Source organism: Peromyscus californicus, unplaced genomic scaffold (assembly GCF_007827085.1).
Source record: "Peromyscus californicus insignis strain IS unplaced genomic scaffold, ASM782708v3 Scaffold_7__1_contigs__length_154581171, whole genome shotgun sequence".
Classification (NCBI taxonomy): Eukaryota; Metazoa; Chordata; class Mammalia; order Rodentia; family Cricetidae; genus Peromyscus; species Peromyscus californicus.
Window position 1 is genome coordinate 38,948,233 of NW_026294595.1, and position 20,837 is coordinate 38,969,069.

Sequence of the window (20,837 nt, forward strand, 5' to 3'; positions counted from 1 at the left end):
TTACAGTATTATTCCAGCTATGACATGACTCATGACAGTGATTTAAAATGTGTCACATTTTCCCCTCACAGAGAATTATCATCTAAGAAGTCTTATATACAATTTGCTGATCTCTGTTGCTTGATGATTCTAATGTATTAACGAGAAATAGCCTATACCATAACCATATCCCAAACATTTTTAAATGGGCAGATGAATGAGGTCCTAGGAAAGGTCCATAGAGAGATATCTAAACATACAAGTTGTCTTGGAGACATTGTGTTTTAAGCACATTGTAATCTAACCTTGTCTGTAATCAGTTTTATATCATTTAACTTTTTTTCAGATATAAATGGGATCAATATAGAAGATAGTCAACTTTGCTTCCCCACAGTAGGATTGCACAAAAAATGCTAAAATTTATTAGATCTGAATCTTCATATTTAAGAAAAACTGGTATGGCCCTGAAGAAAGGGTAAAAAGTTAGGTAATTGTGGTATAGATGGAGATCTGAAAAATTGTTAGGCTACCCCACGATTTGGGGCAGATGGGGCTTATCAGGAATATTCAGCAGTTATAATAAAAGTATGTTACACAGCATAAAAATATTGAGTCTAGATTTAAATGTACGTTATACATTTAAAGTCACACCCTAAACATCTTGGGAATGACTGGAAATAGAGATCTGGAGAGCTCTGAAGCCGTAGTTACTTTCTCATTGGAGTTCTCACAATTGCTTCTAATAAAACAAGTTATGACTTGCAGCCATTTGCCCAACAGCCTCTTGGTGTCCTCAGGGAAATTAAACACTGAGGTATGAAGAACTATGCCAGTGGTTAAGAGCATGCAGGTTACGGCTTTATAATTACAAGGCTTTTGCCTCTTCCTATTTATCGATGTAATATTCTCAAGGCTAAATGCTGCTCAGCAGTTTTAAACTTGTGATTTAAAGGGAAAATAGGCCTTTTTGAGAAAAGCTATATCCCCTGAAATTTCACTGTCTTCCTATAGAAGAGCGCTCACGCTCGCTTGCTCGCTCGCTCTCTCTCTCTCCCTCCCTCCCTCCCTCCCTCCCTCCTTCCCTCCCTCCATATTCTCCCTTCCGTTTGTTCTGATGCAGTAAGTGACTCAGGATGCTGGAAAGGGAGGCTAATCTGCTAACTCCTAAGATTTTAGGTACTAGTTTAGAAACAGTTTTCCATAATTAATCTTGTACAGCCTATGACATTTCTTGTATTGTTCTCCTATGTTTGGAGGATCTTTTAAAAGATTACTAAAAATATTTTTCAAAATTTTCATGTTAATTTTTTTTTAGGTGTTTTGAGACAGGATTTCTCTGTATAGTCCTGGCTGTCCTGTAACTCACTCTGCAGACCAGGCTGTCCTCGAACTCACAGAGATCTGCATCTGTCTGCTTCTGCTTCCCTAGTGCTTGGATTAAAGGTGTGTGCCACCATGCCCAGCATATTAAGATCATAAGATAGATGCAAACTACTACTTTTGAAAAAAACTCTGACTGGTTGTAATTTATGGTCATAAATTTGATAGAATAGAAAAGATATTTTTAAAAGACGTTCATTCAAGGGCTAAGGAGATGGCTCAATGGTTAAGAGTACTTGTTGAGCAAGGACAAGGACCTGCGCTAGGTCTCCAGCACTCATGCAAGAAGGCCCAGCCTGGCCGAGCATACTTCCTTTTAGGAGCATTGTTAGCGCTTACTAGCTGAAGTAGTATCTAGTTCAGTGTCAAGGGACATCCAACATTTACCTCCAGTCTGTCCATGGCCACCTGCACATGCACATACACACACATAAAAAATAAAATAAGTCATGTGGTCAAGCACTCTGCCAGAGGTTTATTTTTCATGTTGTTTAACTATGTAAAGGTTAACAGACTTGCATTACTACCTATTTTGTTAATAATCTCTTTTTAGAAAATCATAAATTATGTTACAGTGCAAGTCTTATGCATTTCCAAGATTTCCCTCTAGCATCTTATAGATAAGTAAGTAGGCCTGTCTTTTTTGGTTTATATGTGGAAGAGGGGAAAAAAAGTATAACTGTTAGTGATACAAAGTGATATAATAATAAATTCTGCTTCTCTCTCTTTGCTATTTCCTTTTTAAAATTGAATTTTTCCTGCATTTTCTTGGTGAGAATATTTGAATATGACTGTTTAAAGGTATACCAGTGTCAGGACATTCAAAACAGACACAAGGAATATAAACAGTGGGAAAAACATTTAACCTTTAGTTCTAATTAAGTTAGCAATTGGCTCTTTCTTCCTCATTAATTATCTTTTCTAGCATTCTTGTTCAAAATTTAATTCACTATATTCTCAACTTCCCCATCCACCCCCACCAAGTGTTCTTCCTCTCCCCTGTGTCTTTCACTACTATTTTTTAATATTCTGCAATTACTGATGGACCATCTGCAACAGAATCATCTTATGTACTTTGTTGAGTAGAATGCACATCCTGACACCCATTTCTTGTCTGACTATTTTAGAATCACTACTGACCAGGTACTGCCGCCTTATCTGTTAATGCATATCAAGTTGGCCATCAAAAATCCTGTTAATTTCACCTTTGAAATATTTCAAGTCCACTTATCTCTGATTCTATTCCCATTCATCTAGAATATAGCTGTAGTTTCTAAAGACTATCCCCACATTGTTTCCTTTGCTAATCTGTACTGGCTGGCACCCAGTCTGTCTGTCTTTCTGCCTTTTTCTTTCTTTCTTTCTTTCTTTCTTTCTTTCTTTCTTTCTTTCTTTCTTTCTTTCTTTCTTTCTGACTTTCTTATATAATTGGGATTTTGTTTTGTTTTATTTTTATAGATGATAAATTTTCTTTAGTCTGAAGACTAAGTACTTTACATGAGCTTTGGTGGTAACTCTAAATCAGAGTGCAGGAGTATTTCCATGCTTTATGAAATCAATTCTTTAGCCATCTTACAATGAATGGCAAAACTAACAGTAAATGAAGCTTCATGTGTAGTCTGGGCACAAAGGTGCTGCTGAAGATACTTCAGAAATGTCCCAGGTGACTGCGTTCTCTGTTATGTTTCATATGACAGACTTTTTGTTTATTCAGTTTCTTTGCTTGCTTGCTTGTTTTTTGGATATAGGGTATTACTATATAGCCCAGGCTGGCTTCACACATGTGACAGTCCCTCTGCCTCATCCTCCTAAGCTGGAATTAGAGATGTACCATCATACCAAGATGCTTGACAGGCGGCATCTTAAGAGGGCAATCAAAGAGGGCTTATTCTGGCTTATAGTTTCAGATGGATACAGCTGTATGGTAAGGGCTGGTGGCACAAGTGTGAGATACCTGGACACACTCATCTGGTGAGAAAGCAGAGAGGACAAAAAAGTGGGGCCAGACTTCCAAACTCCAAGGCCCACACCCACCTGGGTTCTATCTCCTGAAAGTTCATTCCTTCCAAAAGAGCAGCAGTTGCTAAGGACTAAGCTTTGAAAAGCATCAGCCCCTTTCAAATGACAGCAATGGCCTTGTCCTGGGTACTTGTTGGGTATAGTTGATGCAGTGAATAGGCTGTACATGGCCAGTTCCCTTTGTCCTCTTGAAATCAAGGACATGAGAAATTAAGTCTACCTTGCCCTGCTTGAAAACCCTCATTAAACCCTTAGTTCAACAGGTTAAAGCCTGAGGTTTTTAGTGACATTTAGTGCTTACTACAGTCTGCTCTTACCTGAGTATGTTTGAAGTTTCTCCAGCTAATGTCACTGTAATCATGGGCTTTATGAATGAGTAATATACCCTAGGGTTTTTGCAGTGCACCACAATCATACATGATGACTTAATACCATATCTAGAATCTCCCTTTCTCATACTCTCTGCACTAGACTTTCCTAAATAGAATACGCCAGTCACCAAATACAGCCTCTTTGTGCCTTTGCTATTTCAGAGTGAATGCTATTAATTCTGTACTTCTGAAGTCTTTAGGACCCACTTTTGTCATATCTTTTATGAAGTTTTCACAATTCTTCTGATTTAAAATTTCCTTTTACTTGAACCTTTATCTTTTTAGTTCTTTAGCAGCTCATTCTTCTTTTCTAACACAAAAATGCACAAAACTCCATTAGATGAAGTCTTGCAAATACTTCTTTTGCTAGACAAATCCCTATCAAAGTATGATCATACCTTTTATCTGACATTTAACTAACTTCTTAAGTTGGTTATTTTCTTATGTGTCCACCTCACTAAATTATGAGGTTTAAGGCAAAAACCCCATGACTATTTGTCTCCTAGGAGAAAAGCATCATATTCTATGTGTTCAGCACTGAACCTGTCTTGAGTACTATACTGAATTGGATATAGCTTATCTCTTCTCTTTTAGAAACCTACAGAACAGTAGTTAACCAAGACAAATGGTTTCTTCTTCATAAAACAATTGAAGTATGAGATGTGCAGACCTAATCTAGCAACTTCGGTGTCAAGGAGCTGAGCTCCTTAATTCTTGTTTTACCTTTTCTGGGAGCCTTACTACCACTAGAGTCCATCCAGCTGAAAATTGAAATAAATGAAAAAGACAGCTTTCTGATAGTTATAGCCATTTGTGAATGTCCAGAATATAGTCCCCTCATCAGTACCTGCTAAAAATTAGAAAAACATAATTTAAGAGGAGGAGGTGATTGATTATGAGGTTTGGATTTGAGCATGTTTACTTCAAATGAAAAGTATTTTCCTGAAGAGTGACAATTTTTTCAAAAAGCACACCAAAATGTAATTTACATGTAACTACTCCCAGAGACCTTCCTTTTCCTCTGGTCATTGTCATTAATCTAACACACATTTCCCTTCTTGGTTGAATAAAATGTAACATTTACTTATTTGTATCAACCAAAACTTAATTCCTCAGCTTATATTTTTAGTTCAGTAAGTAGTATGTGCCCATGTGTAATTTACTTAGCAACTCCTCTTAATGACATTCATATGCTATCATTCAAGAACCTAGAGTGTTGAAAATGCCCCATGATTTACTTAGATATGAAGAAAATATGAGAGCATTTTTAATATAGCATTTAGATTTTAAAAAGTTGGAATATGCTTTTTTGATGGAATAGACATACATTTTTCATTCAGAGTAAAGAACTATAGAGTAAGGGAGTTACTTAGAAATCTCATCCAAGCCGGGCGGTGGTGGCGCACGCCTTTAATCCCAGCACTCGGGAGGCAGAGCCAGGTGGATCTCTGTGAGTTCGAGGCCAGCCTGGGCTACCAAGTGAGTTCCAGGAAAGGTGCAAAGCTACGCAGAGAAACCCTGTCTCAAAAAAAGAAAAAAAAAAAAAAAAAAAGAAATCTCATCCAAACATCATTTTTGTACTGATGAGAAAGAAACTTGGGTCACCAAAAATTTAGTGATGAATAATTAAGGGTTAGCCAATAACAGAACAGAGTATTAAACCTGATAGAATCCCAGTTCAAGGCTCTCGTGTCCCAGATTTTAAAATAGAGGTGTGGTTTACATTGGCAAATTGCTGTATGTACGTAACTTCTAACTTCTAATCTCTGCACTTGTGTATTACTGTATTTGAGTATATTATAGTCTTTGTGACTACCTGTGCTTTTCTTTCCTCCTTATTTAACTTTTTTTTTTTGTAAACAGTCTTAAATACTTTTTTAAAACAGAACAAACATGGGAGAAGTGAGAAAGAACTCCCAGGAGTGGTAAGGGCCCCAAGTGCATATCCTTAAATACTTCTTGAATGAGAAAGTACTTAAATAAAGTACTCAAAATGGCACTTTATATTAATGCTAATTGCATATGTTTCTTTAATATCTATGGGTAAGAAACATCCTAGCCACATTAAGTATTCTAACAGGATCATCTTTTTCATCTACCAGAGGTATCATTGGGAATTAAATTCCTAAGTAAAACAAGTGGAGAATCACAATTCCTTCAGTTCTTCAGAAAGTAATTACCATTATGATCCTTGCAATTCAAACCTAGCAATTGTTGTTAGACCTGACAAGTTACTTAGGAATGTATTTAGTATCTTTAAATGATAGGATTTGGTTGCTAGTATTGAAGTATTGTTTTGCCTCTGTATTTAAAACAGCATTGTGGTGGTATTATGTTCCCCAAAATATTGTATACCCTAATAAACTTATCTGGGGTCAGAGAACAGAAAAGCCACTAGATACTTAGGATAGGCAGTGGTAGCACACGCCTTTAATCTTAGCATTCAAGAGGCAGAAATCCATGTGTTCAAGATACAGCCAAGCATGGTGACTCACGCCTTTAATCCCAGAAAGCGAGCCTTTAATCTTAGGGAGTGGTGGTAGAAAGCGGAAAGGTATATAAGGCGTGAGGACCAGAAACTAGAAGCTTTTAGCTGGTTAAGCTTCAGGCTTTCAAGCAGCAATTCAGCTGAGAGCCATTGGGATGAGGACACAGAAGCTTCCAGTGTGAGGAAACAAGACCAGCTGAGAAGTTGGCCAGGTAAGGTTAGCTGTGGCCCATTCTGTCTCTCTGATCTTCCAGTGTTCACCCCAATAACTGGCCTCAGGTTTGATTTTATTAATAAGAACTTTTAAGATTCCTGCTACACAGCATTGTGGAATTAGGATTATAGCTGAGCTCATTGCTTACCATGGAACTCCTGGGTTCAACCTCCAGCATCACCACAAACCAAATACTGACACATAGGCAATTGATTTCCAACAAGGTAGCTAAAGCTATTCAGGAGGAAAAGAATAAATAACCTTCTTTTTTCTTTATCTTTTGGGTTTTGTTTGGTTTTTGGTTTTTGTTGTTTTGGTTCTTGTTTTTTGTTTTGTTTTGGTTTGGTTTGGGTTTTGGTTTTTCAAGACAAGAGTTTCCTGTATAACCCTGACTGTCCTGGAACTCACTCTGTAGACCAGATTGGCTTTGAACACAGAGATCCACCTGCCTCTGCCGTTGCCCTCCAAGTGCTGGGATCAAAGGCTTGTGCCACCACTGCCCAACAAGAATAACCTGTTCAATAAATAATGTTTCAGGACACCTAGATATCCTCACACTAAAAATTGAATCTAGACACTATCTCATATCATATATAAAATTAGCTTATATGTATCAAAGAACAAATGTAAACACTAAAATTATAAAACATTTCTAAGGAAACAGGTGAAAATGTGTGTGTTCTTGGATTAGGCAACAGTTCTTAGATATGGCACTAAAAGAAATTGCAAGCAGCAAAAGAAAACTATTATGTAAATTAAAATTCATTCAGGTTTAAAATGCCATGTGCCAAAGAACACCGTTAAGAAAGAGAACGGAGCTGTTTTCATCAGTGATGGTTTCTGCTTGAGATGATTCCTCTCATAAGCAGACGTTCATCTCCAGAAGAGAAGAGGAAACACAAAGAGAAACCCCAGATACAGAGCAGAGCCCCAGTGTTTCTGCCTCACACATGTGAAAAACCCAGAATGCCTTAAAATCACCAGGGTCATAAACTGTCCACAGTGATCTTTTGTTTGTTGACTATTCCACTGTTCTGTGTTACTTTTTAAAGGAAAATAAGGCTTCTAGAACATGGGCAGAGGATTTGAATGGAACTTCTTTCCAAAGATAAATGGCCAAAAAGCGCGTGGAAGAATGTTTGTTATCATTAAACGTAAGGGAAAGGAAAACCAAAACTACAATTTGATACTGCTTCATACCCAGTGGGACAACTATAATTTTTTAATCAGACTAATGTTCCATCCATTTTTTAAAAAAATATTTTTAATTAAAATATCACTAACCCCTTACCTTCCCGCCAATACCTCCCATGACCTCCCTCCCCATGTTCCTCCCCACATTTTCTCTTAAATTGATGGCCTCTTTTTCTTTGATTATTATTGTTACATGAGTGTGTGCACAAATATACAACCTACTAAGTCCATTTTTGTTGTTTATGTGTTTATGATTTCAAGGCTGACCACTTAGTATTGGATAAGTATTATGTAGCTGTTGCCTCTGAGGTTAATCTTATAAGACAGCTTGTTAAGACATAGGCTATAAAAGAAAGTAAAGCAACAGGTTATTTAGGACAGATTATTTACAAGGAGCTGAAACAACAGGATTTCTAAGGGGGTGGGGGGGTCAAACACTCCATCCTACAAAGAAGCTCCATTATGATAGGAAGTAAACAACTCAAAGTAGTTTCAGGAAGTCCCTGAAACTGACCAGATTCTCTAGTCTACTCTTTCCAAGAGTACATAAACAGTAGACTACTCAAGAGTCACGTTCAGACTAGCCAAGCTTCAAAGAAGACTCTGGAGCCGGGCGGTGGTGGCGCATGCCTTTAATCCCAGCACTCGGGAGGCAGAGCCAGGCGGATCTCTGTGAGTTTGAGGCCAGCCTGGGCTACCAAATGAGTCCCAGGAAAGGCGCAAAGCTACACAGAGAAACCCTGTCTCGGAAAAAAAAAACAAAAAACAAAAAACAAAAACAAAGAAGACTCTGACCAGCCCAAAAGCCTAGAAGAAGCAGGGACCAGCCAAGCAATCTGGAAGAAGGAATCTGCTGAGCCACCTGGAAGGAACACCTTCCAACCTGTTGAGCTGCCTGTAGGCTGTGTAGTATGCTTCAAGTTTCCAGCTTTTGTGAGCTATCACCCTTGCTGGGGTAGGCTTTGGTGTCACCATGTCATTTCTGGTCCTTTAAATAACCCCTCATCCATATTCCTGTAAGTAATCACAGTAAAACTCATTGATTTTACCAAGCTGAACTTTGATGGGATCCATACTCTGGTCGGTCACAGGCTTCCTATTTGGGGTGAATAGATGTGTGTATTGACTCTTCCCCAGGAAAAATCTGTCACACAACAACAACCAGTTAGGGAACTCATCCTTGGAGAGGCCTATTCTCCTGCTCAGCAGTCATTAGTTGCTTGTAGTTCTTTGCCTAGGAGTTCTACACCCCCCGCCCCACCCCGGGAGATTTTGCCCCTTCTTCATTAGCATGTCTGTTGATGCTGTTATTTAGTTTAGGCAGCCATTTCTTTCTTTATTTTTTTTTTTTTCCTGAGACAGGGTTTCTCTGTGTAGCTTTGTGTCTTTCCTGGATCTCGCTCTGTAGACCAGGCTGGCTTCGAACTCACAGAGATCCACCTGCCTCTGCCTCCCGAGTGCTGGGATTAAAGGTGTGCGCCACCAGCGCCCGGCTAGGCAGCCATTTCTAGGAGACAGTCTCACAGTGGACTTGCTAGTCGTCTGGCTCTTACATTCTTTCTGCCCCATCTTTTAAGATGTTCTTTGAGCCTTAAGGGCAGGATTTGTGTTGTACATATATCCACCAGGGATTCCCAACCATCTATTAATCTCTGTATTGTGTCCACTTGTGGTTTTCTGTGATGGTTTTCACTTGCCAAATCTTCTCTGATGAGGTTGTGATCTACACTTAGCTGTGAATATAAGGATAATATTTAGAATGTAGTTAGGAATTATGCTGGTCCAGTAAGGAGGTGGTAGTAGGTTCTCTGCTAAGACTGGTGACCTCACTAACCTGGGGAAGCTGGTTAGGTTTCTAATACCAGGAATGATTTCTCTTCTGTTAAGTGGGCCTTAAGTCCAATTAGACAACTGTTGGTTAGTTCCAACATAGGAGTGCCATTATTGCCATGCTGGGCATTGTTGTGATTCATAGATGTCATGACGAACTACATTTTTAAAAAATGGACTGTAAGAAGTGTTATGAGGATGGAGAAAAATTGGAACCTGGAGAGTGATCCTAATTAGTCTTAATAATAAAAACCTGGCGTCAAATATGGAGGGTGAAAGCTGAAAGATCAGAGAAGCAGAGCAGCCAGCCACCAGAGACTTCTTACCTCTACAAAATCTCAGACCAAATGGGGGCAATCCTGTCTCTACGAATCCTCAGACTGAATGGACCCTGAAATCCTGTCTCCACCCACCTTATATTCCTGTCTCCATCTCCCTAGTGCTGGCATTAAAGGCATGCACCACCATGGCTTTGTTTCTCTTTTAGACTGGTTCAGGTTCCTGTAGCCCAGGGTGGCCTGATCTTCCTGATTTTCCTGCTTCCTCCTCCCAAGTGCTGAGATTAAAGGTGTGTACCACCACTGCCTGGCCTCTATGGTTAACTAGTGGCTAGCTCTGCCCTCTGATCTCCAGGCAAGCTTTATTTGTCAGAACACAAGCAAAATACCATACAACAGGAACCTTTGTGTGTTGCTAGTGGAAATGTAAAATTGCACAGCCATTATGGAAGCAATTTGATGGTCTCCAAAAGTTAAGCATAGAATTATCATTTGATCTAGAATTTCACCTTCACATGGGACTGGAGCATAATGGCTGCTCATTAGGACCCAAGTTCTATTCCCAACACCCACATGCTGGCTCACAACCATCTGTAATTCCAGTTCCAGGGGATTTGATGGCCTCTTCTGGCCTCTGGGTACTGAGCATACATGTGGTATACAGATATACATGCAAAAAACAAACAAACACACCTTTATACATAACAGAATATTTTTAAAATTTTTAATGTATACACAAATGTTCATAGTAGCTTTATTCATAGTAGCCTAAAAGTAGAAAAAAACTGAATATCGAGCAACTGAGGCATGGATAAATAAAATGTTACATATCCATTCAATGAATATGCAGTATTTGGAATATGTTCAGCTGTATAAAAGAACAAATTATTGTTATATTCTACAACATGGATGAACCTCAGAAAAAAATATGTGAAAGAAACTGCACATTAAGGCCCTGTGTTGTATGATTACATTATTTATTTTTATGATGATTATGGGTTAAACTAGGGTCTTGAATGTATTAGATTATCTCTCTACCACTGGCCCTAGCTGTCATCACTTCATCTATATAAAATGTTCCAAAGAGGCAAATCCATTCAAACACCAATTATTTGCTAAGAAAGATGGGGAATTGATGTTACCTTTTTTTTTTTTTTCCTGTTTTTCGAGACAGGGTTTCTCTGTGTAGTTTTGGTGCCTGTCCTGGATCTCGCTCTGTAGACCAGGCTGGCCTCGAACTTATAGAGATCCGCCTGCCTCTGCCTCCCAAGTGCTGGGATTAAAGGCATGCACCACTGCCACCCGGCTGATGTTAGCTTTTAATAGGTTCTGTATTTTTGTCAGGGATAAAAATTCACAAAATTGTACCAGTTGTACCACATAGCAAAATGCCCTAGTATATACTTGAAAATGTTAGATTTTGTTTTATGTGAATTATATTTAAATATAATGATTTAAATGTTCGATCCCCAGAGCCCACATAGTGGAAAAAGAGAACAGACTTCTGCAGATTGTCCTCTAACCTATACATATGTGCTGTGATACCCATGTGTGAATACATGCACACAGATATTCATAAAATAAATGTTTTAAAATTTCAATATTAAAAGATCCCCCCCCCTCAAAAAATAGTTTGTTATCCTTGAAAACCAATAGAGAATTGTGTGTCTCCTGTGGCTTTTAGAAAATCCTAAAAGAAAGGTTCTGGAATTTTTTTTTTCTACACAGGAAGAGTCAGAATCATTAAGGAGCTCTCAGCCCGGTGCCAAGGAATGTATTAGAGATGTTAGGCAAACTGAGATGATAAAACCAAATTACCTCCTCCAAGAAAATCCTCTGTAGTTGAGAAGCAGCAGGGAAGTTAGGAAACTAATAGGGAGTGGAGTTGAGACTGAGGGGATGTGAGCTTTCTTTTTTTAATGTACAATCCAACAGCAGCTCTCCCTAGATTTTGTTCTAAAATAAGAACATTTTCACACATTTTAATTGCTCTGTGATAACAACAGTGTGAACTCCATCCACAAACATTTATTATCTATTTAGTTTTGCTCTAATTCAGTGTAGCAAGAATTCACCTTATAAGTAGAAGTAACGATCCATTTAGTACAAAAAAGTCCCTTCCCACATTACTAATCATGTTGTACATTTCTATACTAAAGTATTAATAATTAAATGCTCATTTATATTTCTCTGTTTTTAGATGATATTTACAGGTTCTTATTCCCAAAGCAGCATTTTCATGAACTAGACCATGACTTAAGAACTGGAATATTAGTAAAGAATATTTTGCTTAATACTGTAGATTTTGTACTTTATGTCATGATTTCAGGTAAAACTTTTATGTTTTTGTAAACCATGATATCACCTAGCACTATGTTTATAGGGCTCTTTTTAGGAAGCATTTTAAAAATGTGTATAACTTTAATAACTATCTAAGTTGTTCTGATATTTTCCAGAGTTGGCATTCTTACCATCCTTTATAGTGATGCTACAGGACAAAGAGGAATGGATAAAAACATTGGTGAGCAACTCAATAGAGCATATGAAGCCTTCCGACAAGCATGCATGGATAGAGATTCAGCACTAAGAGAGCTACAGCAAAAGGTGTGTGCTTTGGGATTTGAAAATTGATTGTTCCTCTGGCAAATTGAGGTTGAGAACTGAGAATGTTAGATTGTTGGAAACTATTTGGAGAACTAGAATTCCTAAAACACAAAAGTGTAGTAATAAGTGAACATTGAGATTTTTATTTGTTACCTTTTAAAAACATTTTGTGTCCTATGGGAAAGGTTGATTTGATTTTAAAGTGATTATGATTAAGAAAGATAGAACATTAGCCGGGCGGTGGTGGCGCACGCCTTTAATCCCAGCACTCGGGAGGCAGAGCCAGGCGGATCTCTGTGAGTTCGAGGCCAGCCTGGACTACCAAGTGAGTTCCAGGAAAGGCGCAAAGCTACACAGAGAAACCCTGTCTCGAAAAACCAAAAAAAAAAAAAAAAAGAAAGATAGAACATTGTTTCTCCATATGTAACTTTTAAATGTCACTATTTTATATAAGAAAGAAATAACTATAAAAGTCATTTTATGGCTGAAAGACTTTTATCACTGCTTCTCAGTTTTGCATTGTTTCTTTATGTTGTCATTTGGGTAACAGGAAGACTAAAGTCTTAACATGTACTGAACTAAGTTTGTTATTAATTTACTGTCTTCCATTCTTTATGACAGTTAAAAATAGAACGGAAGATGATAAATGATTACAGTGATGTGGCATGAGTTCATAACCAGAGGAGTCATGGGGAAAGATAGGTGAAAGGGTCTAGAGGAATCTGTTCAGTCTTCTGTACACTTTCCCTCCAGCTTCCAACTTCTGTCACATGTGTGCAAAGCATAAGAAATTCCACGTAAGATTCACAGTTATTTGGGTTTTGTTGTTATTTTGAATTCAGAGCTGGCTTCATAGATACACTGTGTCATCAGAAGTCCAAACTCAGGGAAAGTAGATCCACCATAAATGTTATTATGCTGTCTAAATAAGCTGACTCAGCAGTTAGTCTTACCACATAGGAATGTTTTTAAAAGCCAGTTTCCCAGATATAAAAGAACCAATTTTGCAAGTAGGCCTTTATGAAAATAACAGCCAGAAGATCTACTAGGAGGAATGTTAGCTTATTCCTCCATTGGCAGTTAGAGGTCGCGGATCTTACACTGATTCTTCTGGTTAAAAATTTCCTTGAGGAGCCAGGTGGCAGTGGTGACACACGCCTTTAATCCCAGCACTCAGGAGGCAGAGGCAGGCAGATCTCTGTGAGTTCGAAGCCAGCCTGGTCTACAAAGCGAGATCCAGGACAGGCACCAAAACTATACAGAGAAATCCTGTCTTGAAAAAAAAAATTTCCTTGAGGAGCCAGACAGATGGCTCACTGGTTTAAAGTACTTGCCATGAGAGCATGAGGGCCAGATTTGATTCCCAGAACCTGTGTAGATGTTGGGTGGGCATAGTGATCTGGCTGTAATTCTAACTCTTGAAAGCCAGATAATCATACTGGACACCCTGGCAAGCTCTCAGGTTCAATTGAGAGTCCCTGCCTGGATGAATAAGGTAGAAAGTAATTGAAGAAACTCAGCATCTACTCAGACCTTCATATGCACACACTTGCACATGTGCCCACCAACATGAACATACAAGCATACATACCATACATGCAGATACATATGAAAAAATATTCCATGAAATTTTGAAGTCAAAAGAAATATGCTATCCATGAAATCCTTTGTTCTTTCAGTAAATATAGTATGTCACCTACACAATTTCGTCCTTTCTAGGTGATCCAGCTGCTGTTAAACATTTCTATATATACCTTCCTGAATCCTACAAAAGCCATCTTTATTCTTTGTGAATCTTCTCATTGTTTGCAAAAGAATACTGTTATTGAGTGAACTAAAGATTCTAAATCTTCTCATTTTAAGTGGCTAGGATGAAGAGGAGCATGATATGACAGGGACTTAAAAAATGATTTAAATTAGCAAAAAAATAAACAAAAACCACCCACATTTTATTCTTCCTACTTTACAGTTAGGTTTGTTAAGAGACAACAGTTCTATTTGTGTTCTAGGGTAGCTAAAAACTAGAGAAGAAGATGATAAAGTTTTGAGAATACTAAAATAAGTAAAACATTATTTATACCTTTAGGAACTTTTAAAAGTTCAAATAGGGCTGGGCGGCGGTGGTGGCGCACGCCTTTAATCCCAGCACTCGGGAGGCAGAGCCAGGCGGATCTCTGTGAGTTCGAGGCCAGCCTGGGCTGCAGAGTGAGTTCCAGGAAAGGTGCAAAGCTACACAGAGAAACCCTGTCTCGAAAAACCAAAAAAAAAAAAAAAAAAAAAGTTCAAATAGGTAATAAATAAAATGGTTATTCATGTATAATTTAAAAAACAGAAAAGAGGGTCGCTGGCTATCATCTGACTATTATCAGGCATTTAGTGTGTGGCCCAGAGAAAAGGCATCTAATTCTTTCTTTGTGAGTCTCAGTTGGACTAAGATTAGAAAGAGCATAGTAAGCTAGGAGATAGGGATCACACACACGTGTGTACTTGTGTCTATGTCTGAGTGTCTGCATAAAACAAGAAGTAAGGGAGTGTTTGGTACCCTGCGTGTCCTACAGGATGGTCCTATGACTCCATCAAGAATGATGAGGTATTACAGGAAAAGAAGCTGCAAAGATAACAGCCCATCATGAGGACTATGACTAAGTAGTATGCATTGTATCTTTATTCAGTGAAAAGTTACTAAAGAACTATATGCTTTAGAAAAGTCTTGACACTGACAGAGCCCAGTAAACATACTGAGGACTTGTTACATATGTTCTAAGTGCAAGTTATATAAAAATATGGCAATCATCTAGTCATACTTTATAAATTCCAGTATTTACATTAATGTAAAATTCATGTATTAATAACTGTGTAATGTATTAAACTTTTGCTAACATATGTTGGATAGTAAGTTTATATACATTTATTGCACTTTGGTTTAGAAAAAGAAAAAATGAATAGCAATTATTTTAAGAATTCAAAACAAGGGACTGAATTAGCAGTTATGGGTGAATTGAAGAAAAGACCTAAAATTTCTTTTCCCCACCCCACCCCCCCACCCCCCGAAACAGCCTTGGCTGTCCTGGAACTCACTCTGTAGACCAGGCTGGCCTCAAACTCACAAAGATCTTCCTGACTCTGCCTCCCAAGTGCTGGGATTAAAGGCATGCACCAACACCACCTGGTGACCTAAAATTTCTTAAGGAGATAAAATAGAAAGCAGGTGGCACCTGAATATAGGTCACTTATGAAGGTGATGGCAGTGGAGTCTAGAATGACTAGTTTAATGCTGATGACTGAAATCAAGAGTGATGAAGAACTTAGAGTGGTTACGGGGAAATAAGATATATAATTCAGTTCCGATTCTTAGGTTTAGACCTGTGGAACATATGGATGAACCATCTGATGGATAGATATGACTACAGTTCTGTAGGCCTACAAGGAGTTCTATGTTGGAGACTGTGGTGGTTTGAATAAGAATGGTCTCCACAGGCTCATATATTTGAATGCTTAGTCACCAGGGAGTGGCCCTATTTGAAAGGATTAGAAGGATTAAGGGGGAAGGCCTTGTTGGAGGAAGTGTGTGTATGTGGGGGAACTTTGAGGTCTCAAGCCCAGAGTCAGTCAGTCTCAGTCTCTCTCTCTCTCTTCCCTGCCCTTTGCCCCCGCCCCCTACCTGTGGATCAGAATAGACTAAACCTCTAAAACTGTAAGCAAGCCCCCAGTTAAATGCTTTCTCTTTGATAGTTGCCATGGTCATGGTGCCTCTTCAAAGTAATAGAACAGTGACTAAGACAGAGACTATAACTAGAATAAGATTGCGTGGTTTTCACTGGTGTTTCTCAGTGAGCATGTTTAGCTTGAAGGAATATTTAAAGAACAGGATTAGGTTAGGGTGAAAGGAAGAGAAGACAGATTTTGAATGTAGTTTAAGCATTTCAGAGACACAAAGGACCCAGCAAACATCAGGATTTTAAAGAAACATAAAAGGGGGCCATTAAAGAGACTTAACAACAACAAAAATAGTCTACAAAGCAAGGAACAAATTAGAGAAGAAAAGTAAAAGAGCCACTGGGAAGGGTCTCAGGAAGGGTAGAGTAGTTAGCACAGTGAGGTAGCCCAGAGATCAGGTAAGAGGAGTGCTGGTGGTGGCTTGTGTTTGGCTATGTTGAAGTTACAGGGTTGTTAGTGGAGAGGGGAACACAGTACACTGAAAACTGGGGAATGAAGCAAAAAGACATCGAACTACATGATGCACAAGCTTGTGGAGGCTAGAGAAGTGTTTTCTGTTTTTAGGATGAGTGACCTGAAGAGAGACAGAGAGCTGGAGGGAGGTAGAAAGAATAATTGCTGTCCTGTGTTCAGTTCCTTGCACAACAGTCTACATGATCCTTTGAAAAAGATTGCTTAAATTGTATTTATATTATACTCCACTTCAAAAATTTGCAATGATTTCTATAAATTCAAAAGCCCGCACTGTTGCCTGTCAGTACAGAGACACATTTAGCCCCTAATAGATCCTTTTTCTTTTGCCATTCTCCTCCCTAACAGTCTTCCTACCACACATGTTTTCTGAAAAATTTCAGATCCTCCTCTTTCCTTAGGCCTTTCCAGTTGCTGTTACTAAGGTGGTTCTTCCTTAGTGCCTTGGTTTTCTTCCATACTGATTGCAGCTCTCTCTTCAGATGCCACCTCCTCAAGGGATTTCTTGATGTCTTAAATTTAAAAGTAGCCTCTGCTGCTCTTCGAGCTCTACTTGCTTATTTTTTCGGGAAACATGTGCATGTGTTTTTTTTTATAACTTTCACATTATATCAAGGTATTTTTGTGCGAATTTTTTATTGTTCTTGTTATTTTTACTTACTTGTCTACTAACAAAGCAAAGTCCCTATGAGGTATAAGAGGCATGAGGCTTTGTCTAGCATACGGGGCATCAGGTATTTAAAGTACAAGAAAGAAGGTAAAAGGAAGGCAGCCACTGGGTTGTTTTTGAAAATAAAAACAGTTTAGGTTAGAAACCAACCAGGAATAGAAAACAAATGTTCTCTCAGGACTGGAGGGAACAAGACCAACACAGACACACACACACACACACACACACACACACACACACACACACACACACACACTCACACACTCTTCCCTCATGCATGCGAAAATAAACATGTGGATGTTGGAGGAAGTGATAGAAAAAAAGAGGGATTGTCATAAAAATTTTTTCCTCTGAAATATAGTGTCAGCTACTAGATAAAGTGATTTGAGAGTAAGAAATAAGAAAAAAAATGTTACTCAAATTATTTCGAGTTTTTAGTAATAACAGTGTATATGTTTGCTGGTTATTTTTCAGCAGCTGTAGATAAGATCTGGAGTTAAGTGGTGTGCTTACACATTAAGATGCTAATTCAGTATTGAGAGTAAAAGAATTATAAGCACAAACAGAAGTGATGTAAATTACGTACCCTGAGACATGAGCTGAAACTACAAAGAAGCTACTAAGAATGAAAAGGTGTTTGATGTCTGAGGTCATTTGTAAGAGTGAAAAGACTGTGTTAACCAGTTGAGCACAATTAGAATCCTGTCTGCTCAAGTCATAGAAGTAGGTAGCTGGAATGGGTTGAGGAAGTAGAACACTTCCTAAAGTGGTGGTAGGACTGATGGGATTTAGAGAAGCTGTGTGAAAGAACCAAAGCTGAGGAACAGGAGAGAATGACCAAAATGTCAGATAGTAACAGTTTTGAGAGAGAGACATGCCCTGTGTTTCGTGTAGTGGATGGTCCAGAACTAAATGATAGTCTGGGGTGGTGTTTGTCCTTCTGTTGTCCCACATCCTGCTTCATTGTCCAGTCTTGGTGGATCTATGCAATATCACACAGGTTCATTTGAGGTATTTGTATCCTTGGAAAACAATATAATTGTCCTTAGTTTGAAGTGATACGTCAGCTGCTAAAATTGAAATTTATTAGCCATTACATAATCTGTAGTGTAATAAAATAGCCATTCTGGATTGGGTTTCATATTTGACCTTGCTTATTATCTTTTTAAACTTAACTTTTCCTGTAACATCTTTTTAGGGAAAATGCTATGTACCGTGGATAGCAGAGCTCAGTCCATGAAATAGGACATAGAGTCCACAAAGTGAATTTTCAGTAGTTCAAGGCAAGGGAACCCAAAGAAAAGCTCGAAGGATGTGGTGTCCCCGGTACTGAGATTTTATTAGCAGCAATTGTGTGCAAAGATACTGTACAATCATTAAACCATGTTTATAAGGAAATACAATATTTTGTAAATAGATCACCAGAGGGAACAAAGACAAGGAAGTATTGCTAGAAAACTATATGGGAACAGAACAAGTCTTACATCTTAAGAAACAGCACATTCCCAGACCCTTGAGGTGGAAACATCTGTTGTGCAGTTCATTTCCCTCTTAGTGTGCCAAGGGTCAGTGTGCTCTTAGATGCAAACTGTGTTTCTCAGACAAGGCTTTTGCCTACATATGTTTTAGCGTTTTGGAGATTTTCTTATGTGGTCATTTGTTCTATAAATTACCAAATCTAACTCACTAATTTTCTGTCTTCTATATACTTTGAGATGTAATACTGAATTTTTCAGGTAAAACAAGCTCATTTAGAATCTATAGTAACAAAATGACATGTTTTCTAACTTCAATAATAAGAGCAAAAGCTTTGAAGTCAAACCTGAGGTTTTAAAAATGGTCTACGGCTTCCAAGATTTTCAGTCTTGGTAGTTTGAAGATTGAAATGTGTCCTTAGAAATACAAAATACTTTATTTTTGTTGATACTGGTAAAGGGGATTGTTGTTTTATTTGTTTAGATAGTGAGATTAAGGAGTAGCAGACCAGCTAGGGAAGATTCTCAGCAAGCAGCTGAAAATGGGTCTTTGAAGTAAAGTTAGACTTAGAAATGCAAATAGGGGCTCATCTGCAAAGAGATGACTTTTGATGTGATAAAAGATGGTGGTAAGTAATGATTACAGAGTAAGAGAAAAAACAGAACCAATGATGACAGAGAAGTGAATGAACACAACTGCTCTTTTTAATGTTGCACTTCGAGATTTGACCTGTTGAGAGACATTCATAATGAGAGGCTACAAAGTTTCAGGCCTACATTCCCACATGAAAGCATCAAATATATAAAGATTAACCCAAAATAAATCGTATGAGCTGGAAAAACCAGTGATCTACAGCAACCAAGTTTATGCCTCCTAAAGAAAAGTCATATTCAGAATGGCAGGGCGCTTTGTGGCGTTTTTTTTTTTTTTTTGCCTTAGTGCTACTACCATCCTAGCATGGTGTGTTTGGAAGAAAGAGACCAACTTTTGATTCTCTCCCCCTAATGAAGAAGGAACATAGCAGAGCTCGATTTTGGTAATATGGTCACACCTAATAGTAAAGAAAGCTGCTAGTATGTTCTCTAGCATAGTGGCCATATAGCCAGCCAAAACACTGCATTTCAAAAAGGAAGAATGAGAGGAGATAGGGGGAATAATAAACACATCTTTTGGCTATGATGAGGTTACATGCAGAGTTTCAAACACTATGCTATTCCATAGAATGTGAAATCGTTTTATTACTCATACCAAGTTGCCTGCCACTGATTTCTGCTGTTGTTCTATGAGAAACTAAATATATTTTTTAAAGATTTAAGTAAATTCTCTTGACCATCTTTCCAGAAGAATTAGTGATAAAACAAAACGTTTGAGTTTTGTAAGCTGATTGCCATTTATAAATCATAAATACTGGGTTATAGAAAACGTCCTCTAATGGACCTCTACTCCTTGTCCCAAGAGTCTTTCATTATATGATCAGAAGATAATAATAGTCTCTTTGTTGAAAAGAAATATATAAATAAAATTGGTCTATTCTTGCTTAGTGTTGACTAAAGAAGAAAATTAACAGGCTTATTTTATAACTTGGTTTTTCTTTATACTGATAAGAAAGGTAACTGATGTGTGATATTTAAAAGTCATCCAATTTTTTTGTTTTGTTTTGTTTTGTTTTTTGGTTTTTCGAGACAGGGTTTCTCTGTGTAGCTTTACGCCTTTCCTGGAACTCACTTGGTAGCCCAGGCTGGCCTCGAACTCACAGAGATCCGCCTGGCTCTGCCTCCCGAGTGCTGGGATTAAAGGCGTGCGCCACCACCCAGGGAGCTTAAAGATCACAAATAAGACTAAATTTGGCTATTTTCTCTTTTTTATCATAGGTACTCTGCAATGCTTTCTGATAATTAATATATAATAAGTAATATTTTATAATGGCTAGTACTAACTCATCTGAAGCAGTTTATTACGGGTACTGCTTTTTACAAAATACATCTGTGGGCTGGAGATGTAGCTTAGGTGGTAGAATCGTTTTTCTATCATACACAAGGCACTGGGTTCAGTCCCTAGTAGTTTACAAACAAGGTGTGGTGGTGCATGCCTATGATCTCAGCTCTTAGCAAGTAGAGACCAGGGGATCAGTTCTAGGTTATCCTTG

The 20,837-nt window shown here is 38.2% G+C and overlaps 1 protein-coding gene across 3 annotated transcripts in view; it reads left to right on the forward strand.

The window, feature by feature from the left end:
* The window catches only part of Tank (TRAF family member associated NFKB activator), a 68,757-nt gene that overhangs the window by 11,446 nt on the left and 36,474 nt on the right, over positions 1-20,837 (forward strand). For all 3 annotated transcript variants that reach the window (XM_052723912.1, XM_052723915.1, XM_052723914.1), the window contains one exon: positions 12,210-12,357. In XM_052723912.1, coding sequence (XP_052579872.1) covers positions 12,259-12,357 — 99 coding nt within the window. In that variant the 5' untranslated portion in view covers positions 12,210-12,258. The remainder of the gene's footprint in view (positions 1-12,209; positions 12,358-20,837) is intronic.